At 42.2% G+C, this 22986-nt stretch overlaps 1 protein-coding gene across 2 annotated transcripts in view; it reads right to left on the bottom strand.

Moving 5' to 3' along the window:
- The window catches only part of Spdl1 (spindle apparatus coiled-coil protein 1), a 23928-nt gene extending 1594 nt beyond the window's left edge, over nt 1-22334 (bottom strand). The window contains exons 1-11 of one of the 2 annotated variants that reach the window (XM_021213326.1): nt 22181-22334; nt 19654-19828; nt 14021-14197; nt 12070-12267; nt 11402-11551; nt 11209-11307; nt 11015-11125; nt 9676-9816; nt 8564-8673; nt 7909-8096; nt 2294-2630 (exon numbers count right to left, since the gene is read on the bottom strand). In XM_021213326.1, the coding sequence (XP_021068985.1) occupies nt 2294-2630; nt 7909-8096; nt 8564-8673; nt 9676-9816; nt 11015-11125; nt 11209-11307; nt 11402-11551; nt 12070-12267; nt 14021-14197; nt 19654-19809 (1667 nt within the window). In that variant the 5' untranslated portion in view covers nt 19810-19828; nt 22181-22334. Of the gene's footprint in view, nt 1-2293; nt 2631-7908; nt 8097-8563; nt 8674-9675; nt 9817-11014; nt 11126-11208; nt 11308-11401; nt 11552-12069; nt 12268-14020; nt 14198-19653; nt 19829-21912; nt 21974-22180 lie in introns of those variants that run through there. The other variant, XM_029545693.1, reaches the window with a different exon arrangement.
- Nucleotides 22335-22986: the final 652 nt, after the last annotated feature.

Below are 22986 nucleotides of genomic sequence, written 5' to 3' on the forward strand. Positions count from 1 at the left end.
GGGGTATGGGGAACTTTCGGGATAGCATTTGAAATGTAAATAAAGAAAATATCAAATATATAAAAAAAAGTAACTAAGAAAAAAAAAAAAAAAAGAAAGCAGAAAAAACAAACAGACACCCTCCAAACTGAGTTTCCATCAGGTGAGCAGTAACAACCAGTGCAGGAGATGCTTGAAAGAGTCTAAAAATTCTTCATGGAAGAGCACTCATTACTTGACTAAAGTAGGCTGTCTTCCAGTTCTTAGCAAGTCCGTCTATACTGTGACAAAGTTAACTTTAAACTGTGTGTCTAAGCTAAACAAGCAGAAAAGACGTAAGGTTGAAATTTTTTTTTTAAAGATTTATTCATTATGTTTACAGTGTTCTATGTGCATGAATGTCTGCACACCAGAAGAGGGCAGCAGACCTTATCATTCAGAGCTGTGAGGTAGGTACCATGTGGTTGCTGGGAATTGAATTCAGGACCTCTGAAGAATAGCCAACACTCTTAACCTCTGAGCCACCTCTCCATCTGGGTTGGAAATGTTTTAAGTCAGTAGGTGAACTCACACACTTAAAACAAATGTTCTGAGGTATTTTCTTGTTGTTCTTTTTTTCTTTAATCAAAACTTTTCTACTGTGCAATTTGAGAGCATCAGTGGTATGCACTTGTGCACCATTCCTCAAGCAGCAAAGCGCAGAAGATAAAGGAGCACACCAGACGGCAAGGCGCAGTGGCCATCAAGAAATCCTCCAGACACTGCATCAGACAGATGCCACAGGCAGCGCCTGCTGGGCTCCCCTCACAACTGTTTGAGGCTGGGAATATGTGCTAGAATATCGAGTTTTGATTTCATGTGTCTTATAGATTTAAACATTACTTAAAAATCCAGTGAACTAATGTAATAGTAGCAGCTGATAGTTTTTCCAGCGAATACTTTGTTTTGTAGCACTAGAAACTTAAAATCACATGAAGCACGTTAGGAGACCTTTGGGTATGGGTGGGCTGTCTCCCTATTGCAGCTAAATGTCTGATTTTGCACTCACTCTTTTGAGACTCACCTAGCCCTAGCAGTTCCCAGAGAGCTCATTTGATGGTGCCAATGTTCATCAACATGCTCAACTTTTAAATGTATACAGGTTTATTTTAAATACAGTTATCACTGTACTGCATGCAGACATCATTCATCTCCTTAAAACGACCTGGCTCCTTCACTTTCCTTATTCACTTTTTAAAATTTTTTGTGCAAGTGTAAGGGTACCTGTGTTCCACCCTATCCTTCCTGTGCCTGTCCCTTCAGACTTTGCTTCTGTTTTCATGTTTCATGCACATATATGATTTTATGCACATATAAAATTTGGGTGTCACAAATGAGAGAAATGTACTGTTGGTCTGAGACGGTTTTATTAGTTTAGCATGAGCATCTCCACTTGTATCGTTGCCTCCATGGTTGCACTGTATACATACCACACATCCTTCACCAATGCCTGGGTTGCTGGACATCTAGGTCAGGTCCATGTTTACCACTGTCCTGACCCTGCTGTGTCAGGTGCCTGGGCTCCAGATACCTTCTCATCTCTAGGAGTTTGACTTTCCCAAGGGACAGAGCCCTGGAATAATGATTCCCTCACAGACCCTCCAATACTTTGTTAGTCACAAATTCCATTACACAGAAAGCTGGAAGCTTTGAAGTTTCGAAATAAAAATGAAACTAAATTAGCTTTGATAGTTAAAAATGTCAAGCAGGCATCAAAGCCTATTTCTGAAAGCTTAGTATAAATATGGAAAAACCACAAAAACTTTTACCTGTTCTTACCAAAAAACTTAAGTCTAAATGTCTTAGACTACTGGAAAGCCCTTTGAGAAAGCTGGTTTTTCTTTCATGGCTACTTGAACTAAGAGAAAAACAACAGTTTATTTCCAAGACACTCTGGAATGCTGGGATGAGCTATCTTTGCTCTGTGGACTGGGAAGTGTAACTGCCTAGCATCACTTGTTGTTCACAGCCCTCTCCTCCTGCAGTCACCAGAGTCTACCTGACCCTCTGCAAAGAACCAAAGGAAGGCCACCCAGACTGCAGTGCTTCAGTGCACAGTGCTCAGACTGCAGAGCTCCAGTGCACAGTGTCCAGACTGCAGAGCTCCAGTGCACACAGTGCCCAGACTGCAGAGCTCCAGTGCACACAGTGCCCAGACTGCAGAGCTCCAGTGCACACAGTGCTGGGAACATAGACAGAGCCACATGGCACAGTGCAGGCAGTGAGAAAGGAATCATGGAGAAGGCTGCTGGCAGCCAGGCAAAAAGACACTGACCTGGGAGAATTGGGGGTATTTGCACTTTGTTCATGTAAGGCCTCAGTGTTGGCCGGACTATCCACAAGCTTCACACACTTCTCCTTCTTCGGCTGTGTGTGCAGATGCAGGCTCTTATGAGGAGAGAGGCTGGCTGGCTGCACACATGAAGCGGCTGGCTGTTTCCACTGCACAGTGTTATCTTTTAAGTTATTAAGACAGGATTCCTCCTCCCTGTGAGGTGGGAGTCTAGAAACTTCATCCTCAGTGGCACTGGCAGCAGCTGTTTCTTCTGGCGTGGTTATATTCAACGGCAGCACCTCGCGCCTCCTTTTGAGTACAGGTACTTCAATTCTCTCTGAAAAACAGTCATTAAAATATATGCTTATTGAATATAACAAAGAAACTCAGTGAGTTATACATAAACTCATTTCTCTTTTTGGTACTCTGAAGATACACTTTTCTCTTTGATAAAATATATACTTTTAATTTTCATATAACTACATATTGCACGTTGAGCACCCCACACACGTGGTATGTCCCCATTTTCTTGGCTCTCCTTCCAGCCCCCTTCACTCTCCTGGTCATCTTCACTTCTGCTTCCTTCTTCTGTCTTCATCCCGTCTCTCTGACAGGCACTCTTCACTGTTCTGTTTCTGTGGTCCAGGAAAGGACTCCAGGTTTTACCCTCCCTAAACTCCAGTTCAGGCTCCACACACCATCAACTCCGTCTTGTAAGACTATCTGTAATGTTTTCCTTGTCAATTCTGTAATATATAAAGCCCAGGATGACCAGGATGTGCAGGTGACAGCAGGAATGCAGGCCATCTTCCCGAAAACTCTGGGAGGTAAGGCAGCAGTGGCCGAGTCCCACACTGATCTCAGGCAGTAACTTCTCTGCACTTCAGTATCTTTAAATTGAAGAACACCAAACCTGCTTCATTCAGTACTGTCTTGTGGAGATGAAATGAAGGATGGAACACTGAATATTAGTAATGTGTGCCTACTGGACTCATCTATTAAACATATTCAGATGCTGGCCCACTGTGTGATGCATGTTTTCCCAGTCCAACCACACCCTGCCTCACAGCAGTTGTCACGGCAGAGCCTCTGTCCTCACGGCCTACTGATCCCCATGAGGGTCCCACAGCCACTCAATGACTTGCCCTAATGCCCTTCTCCCACTGACACATCAATGTGCCCTTACATTTTCAAATTCAGAACATCAGTGGCCTGAGGTCCTGCAGCAGGAAGGCTCCTTGCTCGCACTGCTGCTTTCAGATTAGCAAGACCCCACCTCTCTTTTGCTCTGTGCTTCTGAACACCCTGACTCCCACCTCCCACCACCTCGAGTTTTTGCTAGGTTAGCAGACCTTAGAAATTCATAATGGGTAATTCTTTCACAAGGATAATATTTAATTGGGGTGGGTTATGTTCAGAAATTCAGTCCATTATCATCAAGGCAGGAGCATGGCAATGTCATAATGGGGGATTCTTAATCAGGGGAGCCTACTAGAATCAAAGAGAAAAAAGGATAAAGAAGCCTTTTAAAAACTAAAAACAAAACAAAACAAAAACTATTTAAAAAAAAAAAATCTTCCTTTTGTGAACAATCTCCCCCTAGTGGTAAGACTTAATATAGTTCCCAGAGATGACTGCAGAGTTAGGCAAAGGTAAACCAAAATATGTTAACCCAGCCTTTTGGGGAGGATATGGGTCAGAACCACAGCATTCATACATTTCTTAACACCGACTTTCTAATTTTCAACTTAATACAGTAAAACCCACTGTTTGTAATATATAAGCTGCAAAGACTGTATAGGTAGGCTATTTCCTGAGTAATTAGACTTATATTTCCCCCATCAAAATGTATAGAACTCTCGAGTCAGGAATGATGGTGCACACCTTTAACTCCAGCATCAGTAGTAGGTTCTCCAATTCAAGTCTGGAGTATACAATGAGTTCTACACTCATCAAGACTACATACATAACTTTGAGACCCTCTCAAAGTTAGGAAGGAAGGAAGGAAGGAAGGAAGGAAGGAAGGAAGGAAGGAAGGAAGGAAAAAAGTCCAAGATGAAAGGTGGAATAAGATGATAGACTCTTTATTTCCATCAATTATCCTTCCAGAGCCGGGCGTGGTGGCGCACGCCTTTAATCCCAGTACTCGGGAGGCAGAGGCAGGCGGATTTCTAAGTTCGAGGCCAGCCTGGTCTACAAAGTGAGTTCCAGTACAGCCACAGCTATACAGAGAAACCCTGTCTTGAAAAACCAAAATAAACCAAAACCAAAAACAAAAAAATATAAGAAAAAAAAAGTAAGTGAAAAATGAAGTAGATGACATAAACCACAGAACTGATCAACCAGAGTAAAGAATAGTGAGTTTTAAAGATAGGCTGCTTGAAAATAAAGAAGAAAAAGAAAATGAGAAGGAAGAAAGAAAATGCCACTAGTTTAGGAGACACCATCCAAAGGCACCAGAAGAGAACTAGAGAATGACAAAAAGTGCAAAGTTTATCCAAAGAAGTAACAGAAAACTTTATAAACCCAAGAAATGTAAAAAGATGGGAAGGTCAAAAGTCTGGACAGAGTCAAATTCTCAAAGGTCAAAGAGAACATTCTAAGAGCAGCACAGGGCAGGTGAGAGAACAAACGGCAGCACCGCAGCAGACTTCAGATACTGAAGGGAAAGCTGCCGGACACCCTTCCCTAATAAAAGCTAAAGGATGCTCAAAAGAAAGAGAAGATGCAAATGTGCACCATGAAACCATGCGAAGCTGGGGTGGAGGGACATGGCTCAGTGGTTAAGGGCACTAGTTGCTCTTCCAGAGGACCTGAGTTCAATTCTCAGCACCCATATGGCAGCTTATAACTATTCTTAACTCCAGTTCCGGGTTATCTGACATCTTCTGATCTCTGCAGGCACCAGGCATGTACATGGTGTACAGACATACATGCAGACAAGACACTCATACACACAGAAATAAATTTTGGGTGGGGAAGAAGCATCTGAAGGTTTAACACCTGAAATACTTAGAGAAAATCCTTGAATATTCAAAGTTGAGAGCCACAGCTCCTGTGCCCTCAGCAGGAAGATTTAAAACCACTAACAAAGGAACAATTCCAATCAATTCTTACGGGATAAGAAATATAAAATGATTTAAATTTTGACAACAAAACTAAAAGCAAGAAGAGAAATGACGCTAAGGGAAGGGTGGTTTATTTTGCTTTTGTTTTTGCCTTTGTAGTGAAAACGGTCTATTCAGTATAATTTGTTTTACATATTAAGAGGTTCTTTATGAGCTTCATGGTCATTATAAGTAAAAAGTTAAAATCTAAGGCAGGGAACCAAACATAATGACTAAGAAACATTACTCAGCAATGAAGACGGTAGGAGAAAAGAAAGGAAGAAAAGGCCTACTAGAAAACCAGCAGCAATGCAGTAGCACCAAGTTCTTAGTGGTCAGTAATTGCCCTGGATGCAGACAGATTACATAATCTAGTTAAGACAGAGAGTGGCTGAAGGGATTACAAAAAAAAAAAAAGCAAATGATGATGCCAACACGAGACTCACTTCATCTACAAGGATATGCAGAGATGCAGAGACTAAAAAAATGAATGAATAAAAATGTACTCCACCAGAGAAAGTGAGATATTTGTCAAGTCAAATAAACTTCACATCAAAACCATAAGACTGGGACACTGAAGAACAATAAAGGGGCCCAGACCAGGTCTGTAACATAACTATACATAGAAGCATGCCATGTAGGCGTGATCAAATCTGTGTTAGAGGGACAAGCAACAACTCTGGAGGGCAACACTCCACTTACAGCCATGAACATCATCCAGACAAAATCAGCAACACAGTGCATTTCAAGTGCACTCTAGACTTCAATGGAGCTGAGACAAACTTACAAAACAGTCTATCCAACAGTGGTAGAATTCCCATCTTCTCTACTGCATATGAAGATGACATATTAGGAAAAAAACAATTCTGAACAGAAACGAACACAAACCAAACCCAAACCCAGGTCCCATTAAATGTTTTCTGACCCCAAGGAAAGCAGCAATAGAAGAAACACGGAGTACAGAACTGAATAAAAAGCTGGGAAGTAACGAACTACCAACACTCAGCTCCTATGTTCACAACGTCAAAACATGGAACAGGGAAAGGAGGATTTCTTCAACTAATTGCACTAAGAAAACAGAGTGACGGCTGCATGACTGAGCTAGTGAAGACAGCACAAGCAATCAAAGCAAAAATAAACATGAGGCCCTGTATCCCCCGAAAATCCCCCTAAAATCCCTGCAACAGCAAAGGAAACAATGAAGAGCATCTACAGGGTGGAAGGAAACGTAAGCAAATTACACGCCTGATAAAACATTAGTGTCTGCAAATTATAAAAACCCCAAACCATAATAGCTCACGAACAATCTGACTTTATAAAAGGGCAAAATAGGGGCTAGGAGAGGGCTCATGGGTAGCTGCTTGCCTCACGAGCCTGAGAATGTGACTTCAAGCTCCAGGAACTGCAGAGGTAGAAAGAGGGAACCAGCCTTACAATGTTGGTGTTTGATCAGCACACACATGCTGAGTTGTGTAAGCACACATACATACAGGTATACACTCACATGCAATAATAAATACATGTTTAAAAAGTAAATATTATGTGATCTCCTATACCTGGGAGCTCTAACACCATGACAGCCACAGTCAACAATAACGTACTGTGTAAGTCAGAGAAAACTTTCAAAGAGTTTCTCAACTTCAAAAGGATAAAGTATTAAGATATTCAACTCAAAATCATGAGTAATTCTGAGATGTTTCTACAGGGATGGATATTAATTTACCTTGATTTGATCATTATACAATACATACATAAGTGGAAACATCACATTGCACCCTTGTGTCCAATTACTATGTGTCAGAAGAAAAACAATTAGAACTCTCAATATGGATAGCTCTTGAGGTCAAAACTACATCTTCTCTGCATTTCTGGTGGTGAGTCCTGGGACACATGACTAGTTTCTGGTCAACAGAATGGCAGCAGACAACATCTAAAGAGCCTGGATCCTAACATGCACAGTACTCCATCAGTCCTGGAATGCTCCTCCAGAGGTTCATCAGAGGGGGAGAAGGATGGGCTGAGGGAGTTAGGGAGAGAGGAAGGAAGGAGAAAGTCCTCCAACGGAAGTCTTGCTTGGTTCTTCTATAAACAAACTTAACTGGTCTAGCTCTCGGTATCAGCTGCTTCAACAAAATGAAACACTTTGAGTTGGGCATGGGGACACACATCTATGATTCCATTCAGGAGGCAGAATAAAGAAGATTATGAATATGAGGCCAGCCTGAATTACTCAGTGAGACCCTTCCTCAAAGTAACTTCAAAACCCTTTGGGGCACCCTGAGATGCTACAATCTTAAAGGAGAAAAGCTCAAGTCCTTGCTACTCAGTATGTTGGACTCAGATATCCTAAGAGAAAACATGATTATATTCATGTTTATGCAGTGGCCAACCTCTTAATTTTCCTACACATTTGACAGCTTCACTGTACTACAGATACATAATAACAAGTTGGTTTATAGTTTCTCAGAGCTCTTCCAGATTTGAAAGGTAAGAGCCTATAAAACACACCTTCAGGTTCGTACTTCAGCTTGAGTTCATCTAGCTTAGCTCTCAGTTCCATGTTTTCGCTTTCTGAGAGTTGCAGGTGTCTTTCATTTGCAAACAGTTTCCGCTCAATATCCAGGGCCCGCTGGCTCTCAAATAATGCCTTCATCCTCTGGATGGACAGCTCGCCCTTTGTGCTTTCATTTTCTTTGCTACAGTAACAGGAAAGAATAAAGAACATGAAAATAATGCATGCCACTGACAGGGTGGAATAAACCTTGTGTGTTAAAAAGGCATTTTCTGAGATTTTTAGCAATAAAAAAAAGAAACAATAAACAATTAAATAAATCCTAACAATGCAACCTCCACAAGACTTTTACAAATCCTTTAAAGGAAACAGAGGAAGAAAATATTTTTCCCAAATGCACACATGAATTAAGTTTTGAATTATTTGGGATTCATTCTTAAATTCTAATTGAGAAACTTAGAATCCTTTCACTTACCAACTAGATGCTGAACATAAAATAAATACTTTATATAAACCCATATGCTGCACAAAGATATTTTTATGGACTTTCTTCTGAAATTTTTTGACAATTAAAAACAAGAAAGAAATCAGTAATACTATTACAAGCAAGCAACCCCCTTCGTCTGTGCATTCACAATCGCCAACACTTACTTTAGCTTTTCAAGCTTCAGCTGAAGTAAATGTGAGTAATAGGTGCTGTCTTCCAGCGTACAAGCGCTGTCTGATGTGGAGGGCCTGGAGTCCACACTTTCATATAAGTTCTAGTGAAAGCAAACACTCCTGTTATACAAAGCAGGCAGCAGACATGGTTCACTATAGCGGCAGCAGCCACTACTAAGTAGGCGCTCATCAGTTTGAGGCTGCCATGCTAACAACCGTCCTCCATAGCCACCTGCCTTCTGGAGAAGGAAGAATCAACAGCCCCCTTTTCACATAAGGAAAGTGGCTCAATGTGACAAGGACATGAAAATAATATGTTTAATTCTGAGACTAAGGCTCCCAACCACACCAGCCCTCCCCGCCCCCTCAGCCCCAGCTGTTCCTTCTTCTAGCTCTTACAATGGAAAAAGCAGTGACTCCTGGGTTCAATTCTGGACGTTAGAGAAAGCCATAAACTGGAAAACCAGGGAGAAGAAATCCTTTAAGTTACTTTTGATATCCCACCCCCCAATCCTAGTATTGAAGAAAATTATTTGTATTTCTCTTGGGGGTGGGGATAAATTTCTTCAAAAATTTGCAAGCAATTTTATAGGCTATAAAAACCCCAATCTTCCCAATTCCAAAATAAGTAGAATGTGGGGGGTGGGAGGTAGGGGGAGGTGGTTGTGCATTAGATAACAGAAAAGCAACTAGAAAAGTACTAGAGCATTGTGAAGAAAAAACTAGGGAAAATAAAGTCTAAAACTAAAAATAAAAGCATATACTACAAAACCCCTGTTACTTAAATAATAACACTGCTCTACAGAGGTAAACCAATACCCAGAAAATGTGGAGAGACGTGTGCACATACGGCAACTTGGTTGCTGAGATAGCTGGTAAAGCTGCAACTCGCTGGGGCCAAATCTAACACATGCTGCCGGAACTGACCTCACATCACACGTACAAGGCCGAGGGGAGACTGCTGCGAGTTCAAGAGAACTTACACTGGGTCAACTTGTACTGCAACTGAAAGCTGATTGCATAATAAACTATGGAAGCTAAAAAACATTGAGAAATTCAATTCACAGAATTTGGCTATGCTTTTGAAAAGCTGTTACATGTACCTTAAATTTCTCCAGTTTATTAATTTCCCCTAGAAGGTGTTTTATTTCACCATTCTTCTGTTCTACCATGGCAAGCAACCGTTCTTGCTGTTCAAATTCAGTTTGTGATCCCCTCATCCTCAGCAATGTGGAGATTTGTAACTAGGGGAAAAAAAAAAAAAAAGAATCACACACACACACCCAATCAAAATTGAGATCCTGTTAAACATATTTCTTGTATGATTACTGTTTTATGCGCCAAGATTTGACTTCACGTTGGAAAGTGAATTCAAATAGTTCTTTTTCATCTCATACTCTAAAAACATTTGCATTAAAAGTGGATATTACTTTGGAGTATTTATTTTGACTATTTTTTTTTAATGCTTCTCTGAGGTCTTTAACACAATTATGTATGTGTCTGTGAAACAACATACATTGGCCTGCATGCTGCGGCCTAGCAGTATGCCGTTCAGACGGTACAAGAGCCTGGCCACACCATGTCTGCTACACATCGCTTGAATTATCACTATGGGTCTACTGGGAATTTTCCAAAATTTTTAATTAAGTGGGGAAATTGTTAAGTTACCTATAGGAGTAAATGACAAAGATGGGTAGGTGTTTTACTACATGTTAAGTCCAGGACAACTCTAAGAGGCGTGTAGTGGCTACCACCTTCCCACTTACACATTAGACCTAATACCACATCTCAAGTAGATCGTCTAACTCCCAAGTTCAGTTACTGAATTTCCTCAGTGTTTTGTAAACACTTACAAAGAGAAAACAAGAGAGAGCCTTTCTAGCAATCCATTATCTTAGCCACATCAGGCAAAAGGGAAGAGGGGTCAGAGCCAAAGGACAGGTGCAGACAGGACTTTTTTTTCTTGGTGCTACAAGCTTCTCCATAACCTCTCACTTGACTGGAATGAGAAAATGAAAAAGAGCCTTCCAATTCAGACGCTCCACACTGACTTAATGAGCTGCAGGGACAAGGGGCCATGCGCAGTACCGATTTTAATAAAGCCTAGGCCCTCATGTGAGAACTGCTGAGAGAGTAAGTCTAGATGAAGCAGGAAAACAGTGATATGCTCAAGAAGACACCATGTTATAAGAGAAAAATGAACTCGCTCTCATTCCAGCTGGACAAGAAAGACTCACTGCCTACCTGGCCAAGTCACTGAGGAACCACTAAAGCTATCAGCAGCTGTCCCAAGATTTTTTTTTTTTTAATAAAAAAAAAAATGAGAATCATGCAATTCAACAAATGATCATGTGAGTACACTTTCTGAAGGAACTGTTTCCTGTATACACTTGCATACGCGGTGCTAGGACTGCAGCACTGAAAGCCTTCACCAGTCTGTACCTTCATCTTGTTCATCTGGTCTCTGATGAACGCGTTTTGCTTCCTCAGTGACTGGTATTTGTCTTTCATCAAGTTGAGCTGGCGTTTCATTGCCACCCTTCGATCCTCCACCTGGAAAAGATTAACACACTTGTTCCTGGAGTAAGTGAGATGCCAGTCTAGTCAACTCAAGTCAGGAGAACGCCTGCAAGTACCTCTGCGAACAGAGAGTTCCCTTTGCTGCTGGGGTCCGCCGCCTGCTGGAGTGCGTGACCCAGCTGCACCTGAAGATCCTGATTTTCTACACGCGCTTTCTAGGTGGAAAAGAAACCAGCTTCAGGATGGAGTCCGGCAGAGGGCACGTGGCTACTCAGGGGAAGCGCAGTGGCCCTCATCCCCTCATCATACCTCCAAGGCATTATAGTAAGAGACTGCTTCTCTCTCACGCTCCTCTTTTTCTTCTTTAAGCCTGTCTACCTGGTGCTGTAAGGACGTGTTGAGGCATTCTAGCTGCTCTTGTTTGCACTGTAGTTCATTCACCTCTTCTTTGAGGGCGTTCTGTTCAGCAGGAACACAGACATAATTTCTCACTCAGCAGCTGACTCAGTATTTATTATTGGTTCCCAACCCACATCAAAAGAAAACCATTCAAAGGTTGCCAAGTATATTTTAATTTTCTTTTTTCTTTTTGCAGAGAATCAACAAAAATACCTTGGAAATGCCCCCTTATCTTGTGAATTTTAAGTTTTATTTATCTTTAGTTGAAATGAAAAATCCATATTGACACACATTTTAATTTCCATTATGCTAATAATTTATATTGGGCTTTTAAGATCCAAACTCAGTTCAAAATAAAAGCCTATAAATGACCCCAGAGTTTCTATAATATAAAATCTGTCTCACATCACCATAAAACAGAAAATTATTTTATGAATAAAGCAATCCGTAAGTTCTGCAGCATAATTTTGGTTGCATCCAAAGCCATTTTGGTCCTCAAGCTAGTTCTTAAGAACAATTTCAACTACATGCACAAACATTCTAAAGTAAAACAAGAAGACGCCTGAGTTATAAATTACCTTCACGTCTTCCATTGCAGTTAGCTCAGTCTGAAGAGCCAGCAGCTCTGAAGACACGCTACTGAGTGCTCTCTGCTCAGACATGAGCCGGAGTTCTTCTGATTTGTGAGAGAGAAGTTCCCCCTGGAGATCCAGCTTCTGCTTCAGCTGCTTCTCACCAAGCCTTGCTTCATCTAACTCCACTTTCAGATTTTCTAACTAAATCCAGAAAACAGACAGAAAGATTCACAACCTCCAAACTCAAAGGCTATTTCCCTTCTAAAAGCCGTATTTAGAGTCCATACCTGACTTTCCAGTTGCTACTGTACAGAAACTTACTGCATCTGAGTGATGTGAGCAAAGTGACTCTCCCTCTACAATCTGTGGTGCTGGGAACTGAATGCAGGGTCTTGGGTTTTCAAGTTAAATATCTCTCACTAAATTACATCTCTACGAAGTAAGTGTCTTTTCAAAAAATTCAGTAATAACCCACACTATCCATCCAAGTAGACCTGGTTTTCTTAGCAGTAACTGAAGGTAGTAGAGCTAACCATGAGGTATCTGTAAAGAATGGGAAACACTCCTTATCCTCAGCTAAGAGGAGGAGGAGGAGCTGCAGTGGTGGCAGCAGCAGCATGGGTAACAATGCTACAAGCAGGTAACCAGGTTAGAAACCACAGTAGTCTGATGATAGTCCTGACGGTCTGGACTACAGGGACAGGAGCTTTATAGGTCAGCTCCTTGGAATTCAATGACAGACTAAACGTGAGAAATAAGAAAAATATAATGAGTAAACCTTGAAGATACTAATAACAAAAGGTTTGAGAATATTGGCAACATCATAATTTTTAAAAATTTACTTTTTCTTCTATAAATTTTAATTATCTTTGCTTTACCTAGCCCCCAAATATTTCCTTTATCATATCTACTTAGGTAAAAATTAGGGCTGCTGCTAGTTCCATGTGGGAACCTCATTTCCAGTTATCCACATCTCAGATCAGATTAGCTGCAAACAGGATTACTACCTGTCAGAGCCACAGGTAAGATACACAAAAGCATTATTTACTTAAATATGATTTCACCGACACCATTATTTAAAATGGAAAAATATATAGTTAGTTGAATAAAAAATTATAGATGAAAACAGACAGGGAAAAATATTTAGAGACACTATACAAAATACTACGAATTGAAAAACAGACTTCTGAGAAAATAAGGCATTAAAAAAATCTTACCAAGTTTTCATAGAGTAGGATCTAAAAAAATCAAGTTACAAACTTCGTATGAGTAAGCAAGGCCCCACATTTCTTAGATACAAACAGAAAGTACTGGGTAGTTGGTGTTTTGAGAGTGAATGGACTCAGTGAACAGCTGCCCACTCTGTAGCTAGAATAGAGCCAGTGTATAAGGTACCACTAGACCAAGTGCACGGAGCCAGTTCCAGGGTATCCTGACAATTTGTGGTTCTTACTTTGTTCAATTTTCTCAGTTTGCCTAGACATTAGCACTCTTGTCTGTCATAATGGAGACATAATTACCTCCTTCACAGAGCTCTTGTGAGGACTGGATCATCCATAAGCAAATGAAAAAGTTTCCCCTCTAAAGCACATTCCCTTCCCAGGCAGGATGCTCTGTACAGCAGAACAGCCGGACATAACTGCTGCAGGACTAGTTATCTTATGAGGTGAACCACATCACATGCTATATGGAGGCTACACTGGTCACTAATATTACAAATATTTCAAATACAAATATTCAGCTACCCAATTTAAATAATTAAATAAATTATTGCATGTAATTAGAAGACTAGTGTGTATACCAATTCTTTAACAGCTTGTTTCTCAGTGTTTCTACTCAAAACATTAAGCTAGAAACCTTCTTAGCTGTTTTGCAGAGCTCGTACTTAAGCGCCCGCACACCCAGTACTTACAGTCATGCAAGCACGGGTATCTTACTCTGAACAGATGCACACCTTGTTCTTCAGGTCGCTCACTTCCTGCCGGTGGCTCCTGTGGAGCTGCACCTCTAACTGCTCCAGCTGCGCCTTCTGTTGCTGTTTCAGAGCTTCACATTCACAGCTCAGGCTGTCTATCATCCGACTCTTGAGCTCTACTTCTCTTTGAAGGGCATGCTTCTCTTGGTTATAATTCTGAAAAAACATTTAAATGCATAAAAAAAAAAAAAAAAAAGCCAAACACCTTCAGTCATTGGATATTATCAGTTGGCACCTTAAGCTGGTTCAGACCTGTTTCATTTGCTGCTTTCCAAGGGACAACCACCTGTCAAACTGGGACTAACATAGCTAATCTGTCTTTTCCTTTTTGAGGTGGGGGCAGGGTTACATGCATGTTCACATGGGGAAGCACACATGTACATGCATGTTATTGTAGAAGAGATGACAACCTCAGGTGTTGTTCCTCAGCTAATGGCCACCTTATTTTTGGGACAGAGCCTCTCACTGACCGGAAACCTGCCTGTCTGCCTGCCAAGTAGGGTAGGAGGGATTGCCAGTGGGCTGAGTCCCAGGGATCCACCTACTCTGACGCTCCAGAGCTGGGATGGATAACAATAAGACACTGTTCTACCATATCTGGGAACTAGACTCAGGAAAGCATTTTACCAAATGCCCTATAAGCCCAAACTGCTAATCAGTCTTAATGAACCTCAAAAGGTGTATTTGAATACTACAGGGATCTCACAATACTCAAGCTAAAAGAAGAAAAGGCACTGATCCCAGGAAATTACTGATTTTTGCCTTCCAATTTGTGGTCTCTGCTGCCCTGAAAGCCAACAGTGCAAATAGTAATGGAGAAGGCAGTCTCTGGACTTCAAAATCCAAAGCAAACCTCATACTGCTAAGTGTTAAGGGTTTCCTGAGACATTCTTGCTCTTGGCTAAGCAGTAACTGTCAAGGCAGTAAGCCTTATCACACACTGGTCAAAACCTAAGAACTTGGCTGGCTATTAGAACAGTAAGTTGTTTTTTATTTATAATACAGCACAGTAACAGAATCTTTCCGTAATTAGAATCCACTTGAGAGACAACAAGAAAAAGTAAAGGAACCCTTTGGTATCACCAGACCAGAAACACTGCAACCACCTCAGTGGAGACACTCAGTGGAGACACTCGGACCTCCTTTCCAACAATTATCCATTCTGTGCATACTCCAAAAGCTAGCAAATGTGCCGGGTGCCAATTCCAGAAATAGATAAAACACGGTGCCTAACCTCAAGATTCATCTAAAACAAAACACTCAGCAACTTTAAGCTACAGTGACTGGTACTGAAGACAAGGGCAGGCTAAGAAGAGGCTTTCTAAGGGAACTGGTATAGAAACACATTCTCAAAGCCGCAGGAGAAAATGCTCACGGATGCCAGATGCTGGGATGCACAAAATACAAGGGAAACATGTTCGACAGATCACCTTGCGCCAGACATCCAAGCTCAGCATTGGATGTCATGTGTATCTTACCTGCTAGGAATGTTTCCAGAACATTCCTGATGGCTGGATCCACAAACAGTACCAAATTCTACATATACCATGCTCACCCACACCCAATATATATTATCTGACCTGACAAGTTTAATTTTAAATTTGATACAGTAAGAAATTAATGATATAACCAATAATAAAAAGAGCAGTTTAAAAAGTTACGTGTCATTTTTCTCTCAAACTCTTACTGTATTATAGTCACCATTCTTGGATGCTAGATAGTATAATGTCCATGTGAAGAAATGAAATGTGACAGGAGTAATGTGAGGCATATGACATCATGTTAGATGACTCAGGACATCAAGAGGAACAACACCTGCTGGACAGTGATTCATGTCCCAAGCAGAACGTAATCACTACAGATTTATAAATTATTATCTTACATAAATTATTTATATCTAAATTGTCCATGTATTATTTATGGACAACTATAGACAGAAGAAGTATGTCAAAGTCCATGCTGGAGGAATAGCAACTGCTGCAGTTCTCTATCAAGGAAGGATAAAACCCATAGCATGATGGTCTCTCAATCCCTAAGAACAGATAAAAAAGGACACTTTATCAGCACTCAAATGTTCCTGGTTAGCATTACTAGTTAATAATGAGATGTTTTTCCTTGACTGCTTTCAAAAACAGCAAAATACTAAAAGGAAAAAAATACTAAATACTTTCAGAGTATTGTTACATTTACAAAATAACTATAGACATGCTATGGTTAAAAAAAGTATTACAGTTCCTTCTAATTTTTGTTTTAAATGAGATAAAGCAGGGGAGAGGAACAACTAACACTAAAAATCTTGCAAAAACAACTATAAAGGCTTCCTAAGACATATACATCTATAAAAAGGGTGTTTAATAGTGTCACCATACGATTCCGGGTGGGTGTAAACCCAAACCAGACCACATATACTCTCAAGTAAAACCCAACACCAGCGATGGGTTGCATATTTTTGAGCTGTTGGACAATAGAGTCCATAGACGCCTTCCCCCACTAGCCATATTACAGACTATTGCCAAGGTTATTGGTTGTCCTCCACAACATGGAGAAAACTAGAAGCTTCACCTGACTGCCTAGGGTTCAATGTGCTACGCACAATACCAGAGGAGAAAAGTAATAATTGATCACTCAGCTAAAAACCCTCATGACTTCCTGCAAGTTAAGCCTGCGGCTGCAATCATGATTTAAATGTTAGGAAAGTAGTCAGCCACCTTCTAACTTGGATTTGAGCCCTCCCTTCCCCTTCTACCAGATGAAACCCATACCTGACATTGTCAATGAAGCCAAGAATCTGAGGCTAAATAGGTCATGGGCCCTAGGGAAAACCTACAACTATTATTCTGCTAGAAGAGCACAGATCTCTTCAAGGTTCAAGGATTCATTTGGAAGAGGGGGCAGAAAGACTTTGACAGCCAGAGGTGGAGTCGAGCAGTGGTGACGCACACCTTTAATCCCAGCACTTGGGAGGCGGAGGCAGGAGGATTTCTGAGTTCAAGGCCAGCCTGGCCTACAGCCTACAGAGTGAGTTCCAGGACAGCTAGGGCTACACAGAGAAACCGTCTTGAAAAACCAAAAAACAAGCAAACAAACAGTCAGAGGTAGTAAATAATGTCAAGAAAACAACGCTTTCCAGGCACAACAGGGCAGATGCGCATATAAACACAGAAGCTCTGACAGCACATTCGAGGCTTTCATAAACAGCCAGAGAAGATCTCAGCTCAGGGAGAGAAGTGGGTGCAATGCCCCACTCCTAACCAAGAAGCTATTGACCATTGACAGCTGTTGGGAGAGAGTAAAACAGTTTTCTTCAATGGGGTGACACTGGGTAATCAACCACACTCTAGGGCAGGCCCCAACCCCAGGAGTAGTCAGCCAACACAAACTGAACTCCATGGTTTTGTTTGTTTTCTAAACAGAGAGAGAAAAGTGTGAAGTTAGGTGGAGAGGTAGAGAGAATCTCAGAAGAGTTTGGGGGTGGCAGAAGAACACGATCAAAATATACTGTATAAACATTTCAAAGAATAATTAAAAACATTTAAACAAGTCAGGCAGTGGTGGCTCAAGAACTTTGATCCTAGAACTTCGGAGGCAGAATCAGGCGGATTTCTGAGTCTGAGGCCAGCCACTACACTACTCACTACAGAGTGAGTTCCAGGACAGCCAGGGCTATACAGAGAAACCCTGTCTCGAGAAAACCAACCCCCGCCCCCCCAAAAGAAACAAAAAACACATTAAAACAAAACAAAAAATAAATTCAATTAAAATAAGGGAAAAGAGGTTAGAATTATTTTCATTAACCTCCCCCCGCCCCTGCCAAAGCTCTTCTATTTTAAAAGAAACCTAAATTCCATGAGGTACTTTCAAAACAATTGTGCAGTATGACTATTTCCATTCTGAGATATATAATCTTTGTTTCGTGACTTGGCATCAAGTACTTATTAAGAACAGTAAATTGTACTTGGAAAAATGACACCTGCCATTAGTGATGTCTACCTGCTATATTTATAATTCTGAAATTCAGTTTTAAAAGACTAAACATTAATATTAAACTGATTTAGTAATTTGAAAAATCTTTGTGTGCCAGGCAACAGGTGTATATTAGTGAATAAGAATAGACAAAATTCCCTCTCATGCAGCTTGCAACACTGGAGATAATTAGCAGGAGAGAATTAAGAGCAAATTTTGACAACTTTGCATTATACAGTCAGTGTTAGCCATCATGCTGACAGGACATTTAGCTGACAGTCTGTGGCTGAGGACAGAGGCAAGAAGAGTGGATGAGTGACTCCAGAAGAAACATTCAGTATAAAGCCAGTACAGGAAAGACTACAGAAAGCACATTTGAAACTCGGTGCTCCCTTAGGCAGAGGTCAGAACACGAGGATATACAAAGCCAGGGAAAGAGCTCAGATGCTGCTGAAAACACAATAGAAAGCCCTGTGTGCCTTTCAGAAGGAAAGAAAGAAAAAAAGGAAGGAAGGGGATCTTGTTTATTTTCTCATGACCACTTGAATGTAATGGTGGAAGCTGGCAAGCAGTCAGAAGGCTACAGCAGTCCAGTGGAAAGATGGCTGTGGTCTGGGCTAGAGCTGCAGTATCTCAGGCAGATGTTTTGGTTGTGCAAGTTGTTTGTTTTTTGACAAATTAATACAAACCTAGACATATGTGTGAGGAGGAAATCTTAGCCGAGAAAACGCCTTTGGTTTTTTTTTGTTTGTTTGGGTTTTTTTTTGGTTTTTTCCAGACAGTGTTTCTCTGTATAGCCCTGGCTGTCCTGGAACTCACTCTGTAGACCAATGGCCTCAAACTCAGAAATCTGCCTGCCTCTGCCTCCCAAAAACTGGGATTAAAGGTGTGCGCCACCACCGCCCATCTTGAGAAAACGCCTTTGTATGACTGACCTGTAGGCCAGTCTGTGAGGCATTTTACTCACTAATGATTGATGTAAGAGAGCCCAGCTCACTGTGGGTGGTGTCAGAAAACAGGCTGGCCAAGTCAGTAAGCAGCACCCACCCCTCCACGGCCTCTGCATCAGCTCCTGCCTCCAGGCTCCTGGTCTGACTTCTCTAGATGAAATCAACCGTTTCCCCTCAAGCTTCTTTTGGTCATGGTGCTTCATCACAGCAGTAGCAACCTAACTAAGATGTAAGTCAAGTGCTTTGATTTATTGATGGATAAAATGTGGAACCCCTTGACTCCAGGCTCAAGCAACTGGATGAGTGCCAATCTCCTTACCAAAGCAAGTGAACATCCAGTTAGCAGACTGAGAGTGATTGTGTCAAACTTGAGACACCCATCAGCGGCAGGCACTTGAATACACTAATTTAGCCTTCAGTAAGAACTAAAGGCTTGGTGAAAGGCCATGGAGCACTCAGAAGTTTAGAACTATAAAGGAGTGAGGTTACAGAAGCAGAGCATGGACTGAACAACACCAGGCAGTAAATGTAGCAAGGAAACCAGGCTGAACTCAGAGGCAACCAACTGTTGGAAAGAACACTGGAAATTCATTTTCAACACAGCTAGGGTGGGAAAGTTTAGGTCTTCAAATAAGAATGGATAGTTACCACACAAAACAAGTTTTCAGTTCCTATGTAAACAGGTGTACTGGATCCTACCTCGGCTGTGGTCATCATTTCTTCATGACATTTATCCAGTTGACTCTGCAGTTCCGTCTGCCTCTCCAATAGCTGTAGGCCATAGTGTGCAGCTTTCAGTCGCTCGTCTTCACACTCTTTGAGTTTGTTTCGAAGATTTGTGATATCTGCCTCCATGTTTTCTGTTTTCAACCTACTGTAAAGACAAAATATAACTACGTGAGCTGAACGTGGATCAAATGTAGTGACATCAGAGCAAGAGAAGAAACATAGAGTCAACAGCACTGCCACATAAAACCAAAAGGATATTAGAATTTGATTCCTGAATTGTATGATAATTCCTCTTATCAATGATAGCATGGTAGGTAGTGAGAAATGGCAGAACTCTACAAAACTTGTGAAGGTAAAGTCAATATTTTCTGATAGGTGGATTCTGGGAGGTAAAAAGAAAAATGAATATAGTCTTCTGCCTGAGCAGTTACTAGAATGGAGCTACCCTCAGCTGAGGCACTGAGGTAAAAAATGCTACAGGGAAGAAAGAATTCATATTTTCAGTATGACCTGAACATGTTGTGCTAAAAATACAAAATTTGGAGAGTGCCAACATTAAGTCCTTAAGATTCCTTATCACTAGAAGATGAGCAAAACTGCTGACAAGTCTCAGAACTGAAGGCTGCTATGAAGGAAAGACCGGAAGTATTCTCAGGTGCTACTCAGGAAGTAAGTGGAAAGCATTTAATGTTTCTGGGAGCCAAAAAGACAAAATTCCTCCAGGAGGTGGAAAGAAACCATCACAGCAAATGATACTAAGGCAAATTAGATGAGAAACTGGAAACCACAGGTCACTGGCCCAAGGTGCTCTGGTGGAGAAGTGAGGAAAAAGCCTGGTTAGGATAGGGTTGAGAGCCAGCCGTGGTGGCGCCTCCTTTAATCCCAGCACTTGGGAGGCAGAGGCAGGCGGATTTCTGAGTTCGAGGCCAGCCTGGTCTACAGAGTGAGTTCCAGGACAGCTGGGGCTACACAGAGAAACCCTGTCTCAAAAAACTAAATACATAAATAGGATAGGTTTGAGAGAAAATAGTAGGTGATACACAGATATGGCTAAATGACATAAAAATCAAAGTGGAGCTCCAAAGCCTGGTGTGCTAATCACTTCTCAGCACAACTTCTCAAAAACACAACTTGTCATTAAAGTGACAGGATCTGTGGATGAGCTCAAAGGTCACTTCCACCACCAACTGGCCACATCAATGTGAAAAAGTTTTGTAAACATCTTGCTTCATCTATCTTATAGATTCTATAAGATAAGAAGAGTAAAAGGCCTCTAACTAGACTAAGAACACAGGAATTCTGACTAGACATCAACAGAAATACCACACCAGCCAAACCGATTTTAAACTTTTTTGGGGGGTGGGGTGGGGGAGGAGAGTCACATTTTCACAAATAAGTATGAGTGAAAACGTTTAACCCAAACATCCAAAATGTTACCACTGCAATTACTGAATAAATACACACATAAATAAACAAGCCCACACAAAACATTCAACCCCAAAGTTCTCCTGCCTATAGGAGGCACAGGGATAAAGATGGAGCAGAACCACTGAATGGCGCAACTTGAAACCCATCCCAGGAGACATAGCCAACCCCTGACACTAATAATGACACCGTGCTATGCTTGCAGACCTAAGATAACTGTGTCCTGAGAGGCTTCACCCAGCAGCAGATGGTAGCAGATGCTAAGACCCACAGACAAGCATCCAGCAGAGCTCTGGGAGTCTCGTGAGGAAGAGTAAGGGGTAGAACTGAGCAAGCTGAAGAGGTCAAGGCCACCACAGGAAGACATACAAGTTAATCAACCTGGGCCCATGGGGCCTCACGGAGGCTGAACCACCAACTAAGGAGGATGCAGGGGCTGGACCTAGGTCCCCTACGTATCTGTCGCAGATAAGCAGTTTGGTCTTCCTGCAGGTCCCCTAAAACTGATGCGGGGCTGTGTGACTCCGCTGCCTGCCATTGGACCCCTTACCTACCTGGACCGCCTGGTTGAAACATGTTTATTTAACCCTGCTGGGATTTGATGTCCCAGGGTGGGGGTGGTACTGGGGGGGGGAGTGGGGGCCTCCCCTTCTCTGAGAAAAGAGGGAGGGGTAGTAGTGGAGATAGGGAAGGGGGGCGGGACAGGGAGGAAAGTGGGGAGGGGGCTGCGATTGGGATATAATGTGAATAAAAGATAAATGACAAAGAATCAAATAAGTAAAACATAAGCGAATGAGATGCTACAATGAGACTCCGTCGTGCGTGTCTGTTACACGATTGCCAGGCACTTCAGGCTGCACCACCGGCTAAGGGTTAAGGTCCTGAAGAACACGACACACGGAGGTCCCGGATCACCCAGCCCCGTATTTATCCATCTGCAGTCAAACCCGCAGCGAAGCGGTCCACCGAAAACTACACCGACCCGGAAGGCGGCTCCTGAGAACTCGGGTTCCGGAGAACAGGCGTTCCGCCCGCCGCCGCCCGGTTCGCCCTTCCCGACGCTCGCCCTTACGTCTCTCCTCACGCTTCCTGGCTGCAGCAACCGGAGGTCTGTCCGGAGAGCACTGGACGCCCAGATTCGTGACACGAACTCCACCTCAGCACAGAAATAACATCCTCTCCATTCGGCCGCAGCACTGCTAAGCAAGCGCCGGGGTTTTTTGAATACGGTTCCCGCGAGAACTCGCGTTTCTCACGAGATGTCTTGTCCAATCCGCGCCTCCGGGGCAACCGAGAGGAGCGTCTTGCAGAGACTGCGCATGTGCAAGCTGCGCGCCTTGGGCTTTTGGACGTTCCTGCTGCTCCGTTTTCTGGGAGTGTCTGTTTTTAGTGAAGTGTGTGGCTCTGGTTTGTTTATTTATTTGTTGTCGTCTTTAGCAGCGCCAGTGTCGCCGGGTCGGAAGGTAATGTCAGCCCCTCGCTGGCCCGCCTGCAGTCGCCTTTAGGAGCTAAGGCGTTGAGTCTCACAGGACCAGCACAGTGCCACCTTCCACTGGGCTCCTCCCAGTTAGGACCGCGAGCCACCCTCCCAGCTCTTGCTCTTTCCTCAGAGGGAATTAAAGTCTCTCCAAAGAAAAGCTAGGTAATTCAAAGTCACAGCAATAGGATTGCTATTGAGACGGACCCAGCTGGTTCTGCAGTACAGCTCGAGGGCATGCGTGTCTAAACAGACATTCCTTGTAAACTTGCTTACTCTTTACACTTTTAAGCAATTGGAAATCTGGAGAGTTGTAACTGGCACCTGGCATCATATCTTTTTTATCTATGGCTTGGCTCTATGTCTTTTATCGTGGTTTACTGTGTTGAATCTTTCCCCGC

Source organism: Mus pahari, chromosome 14 (assembly GCF_900095145.1).
Source record: "Mus pahari chromosome 14, PAHARI_EIJ_v1.1, whole genome shotgun sequence".
NCBI lineage: Eukaryota > Metazoa > Chordata > Mammalia > Rodentia > Muridae > Mus > Mus pahari.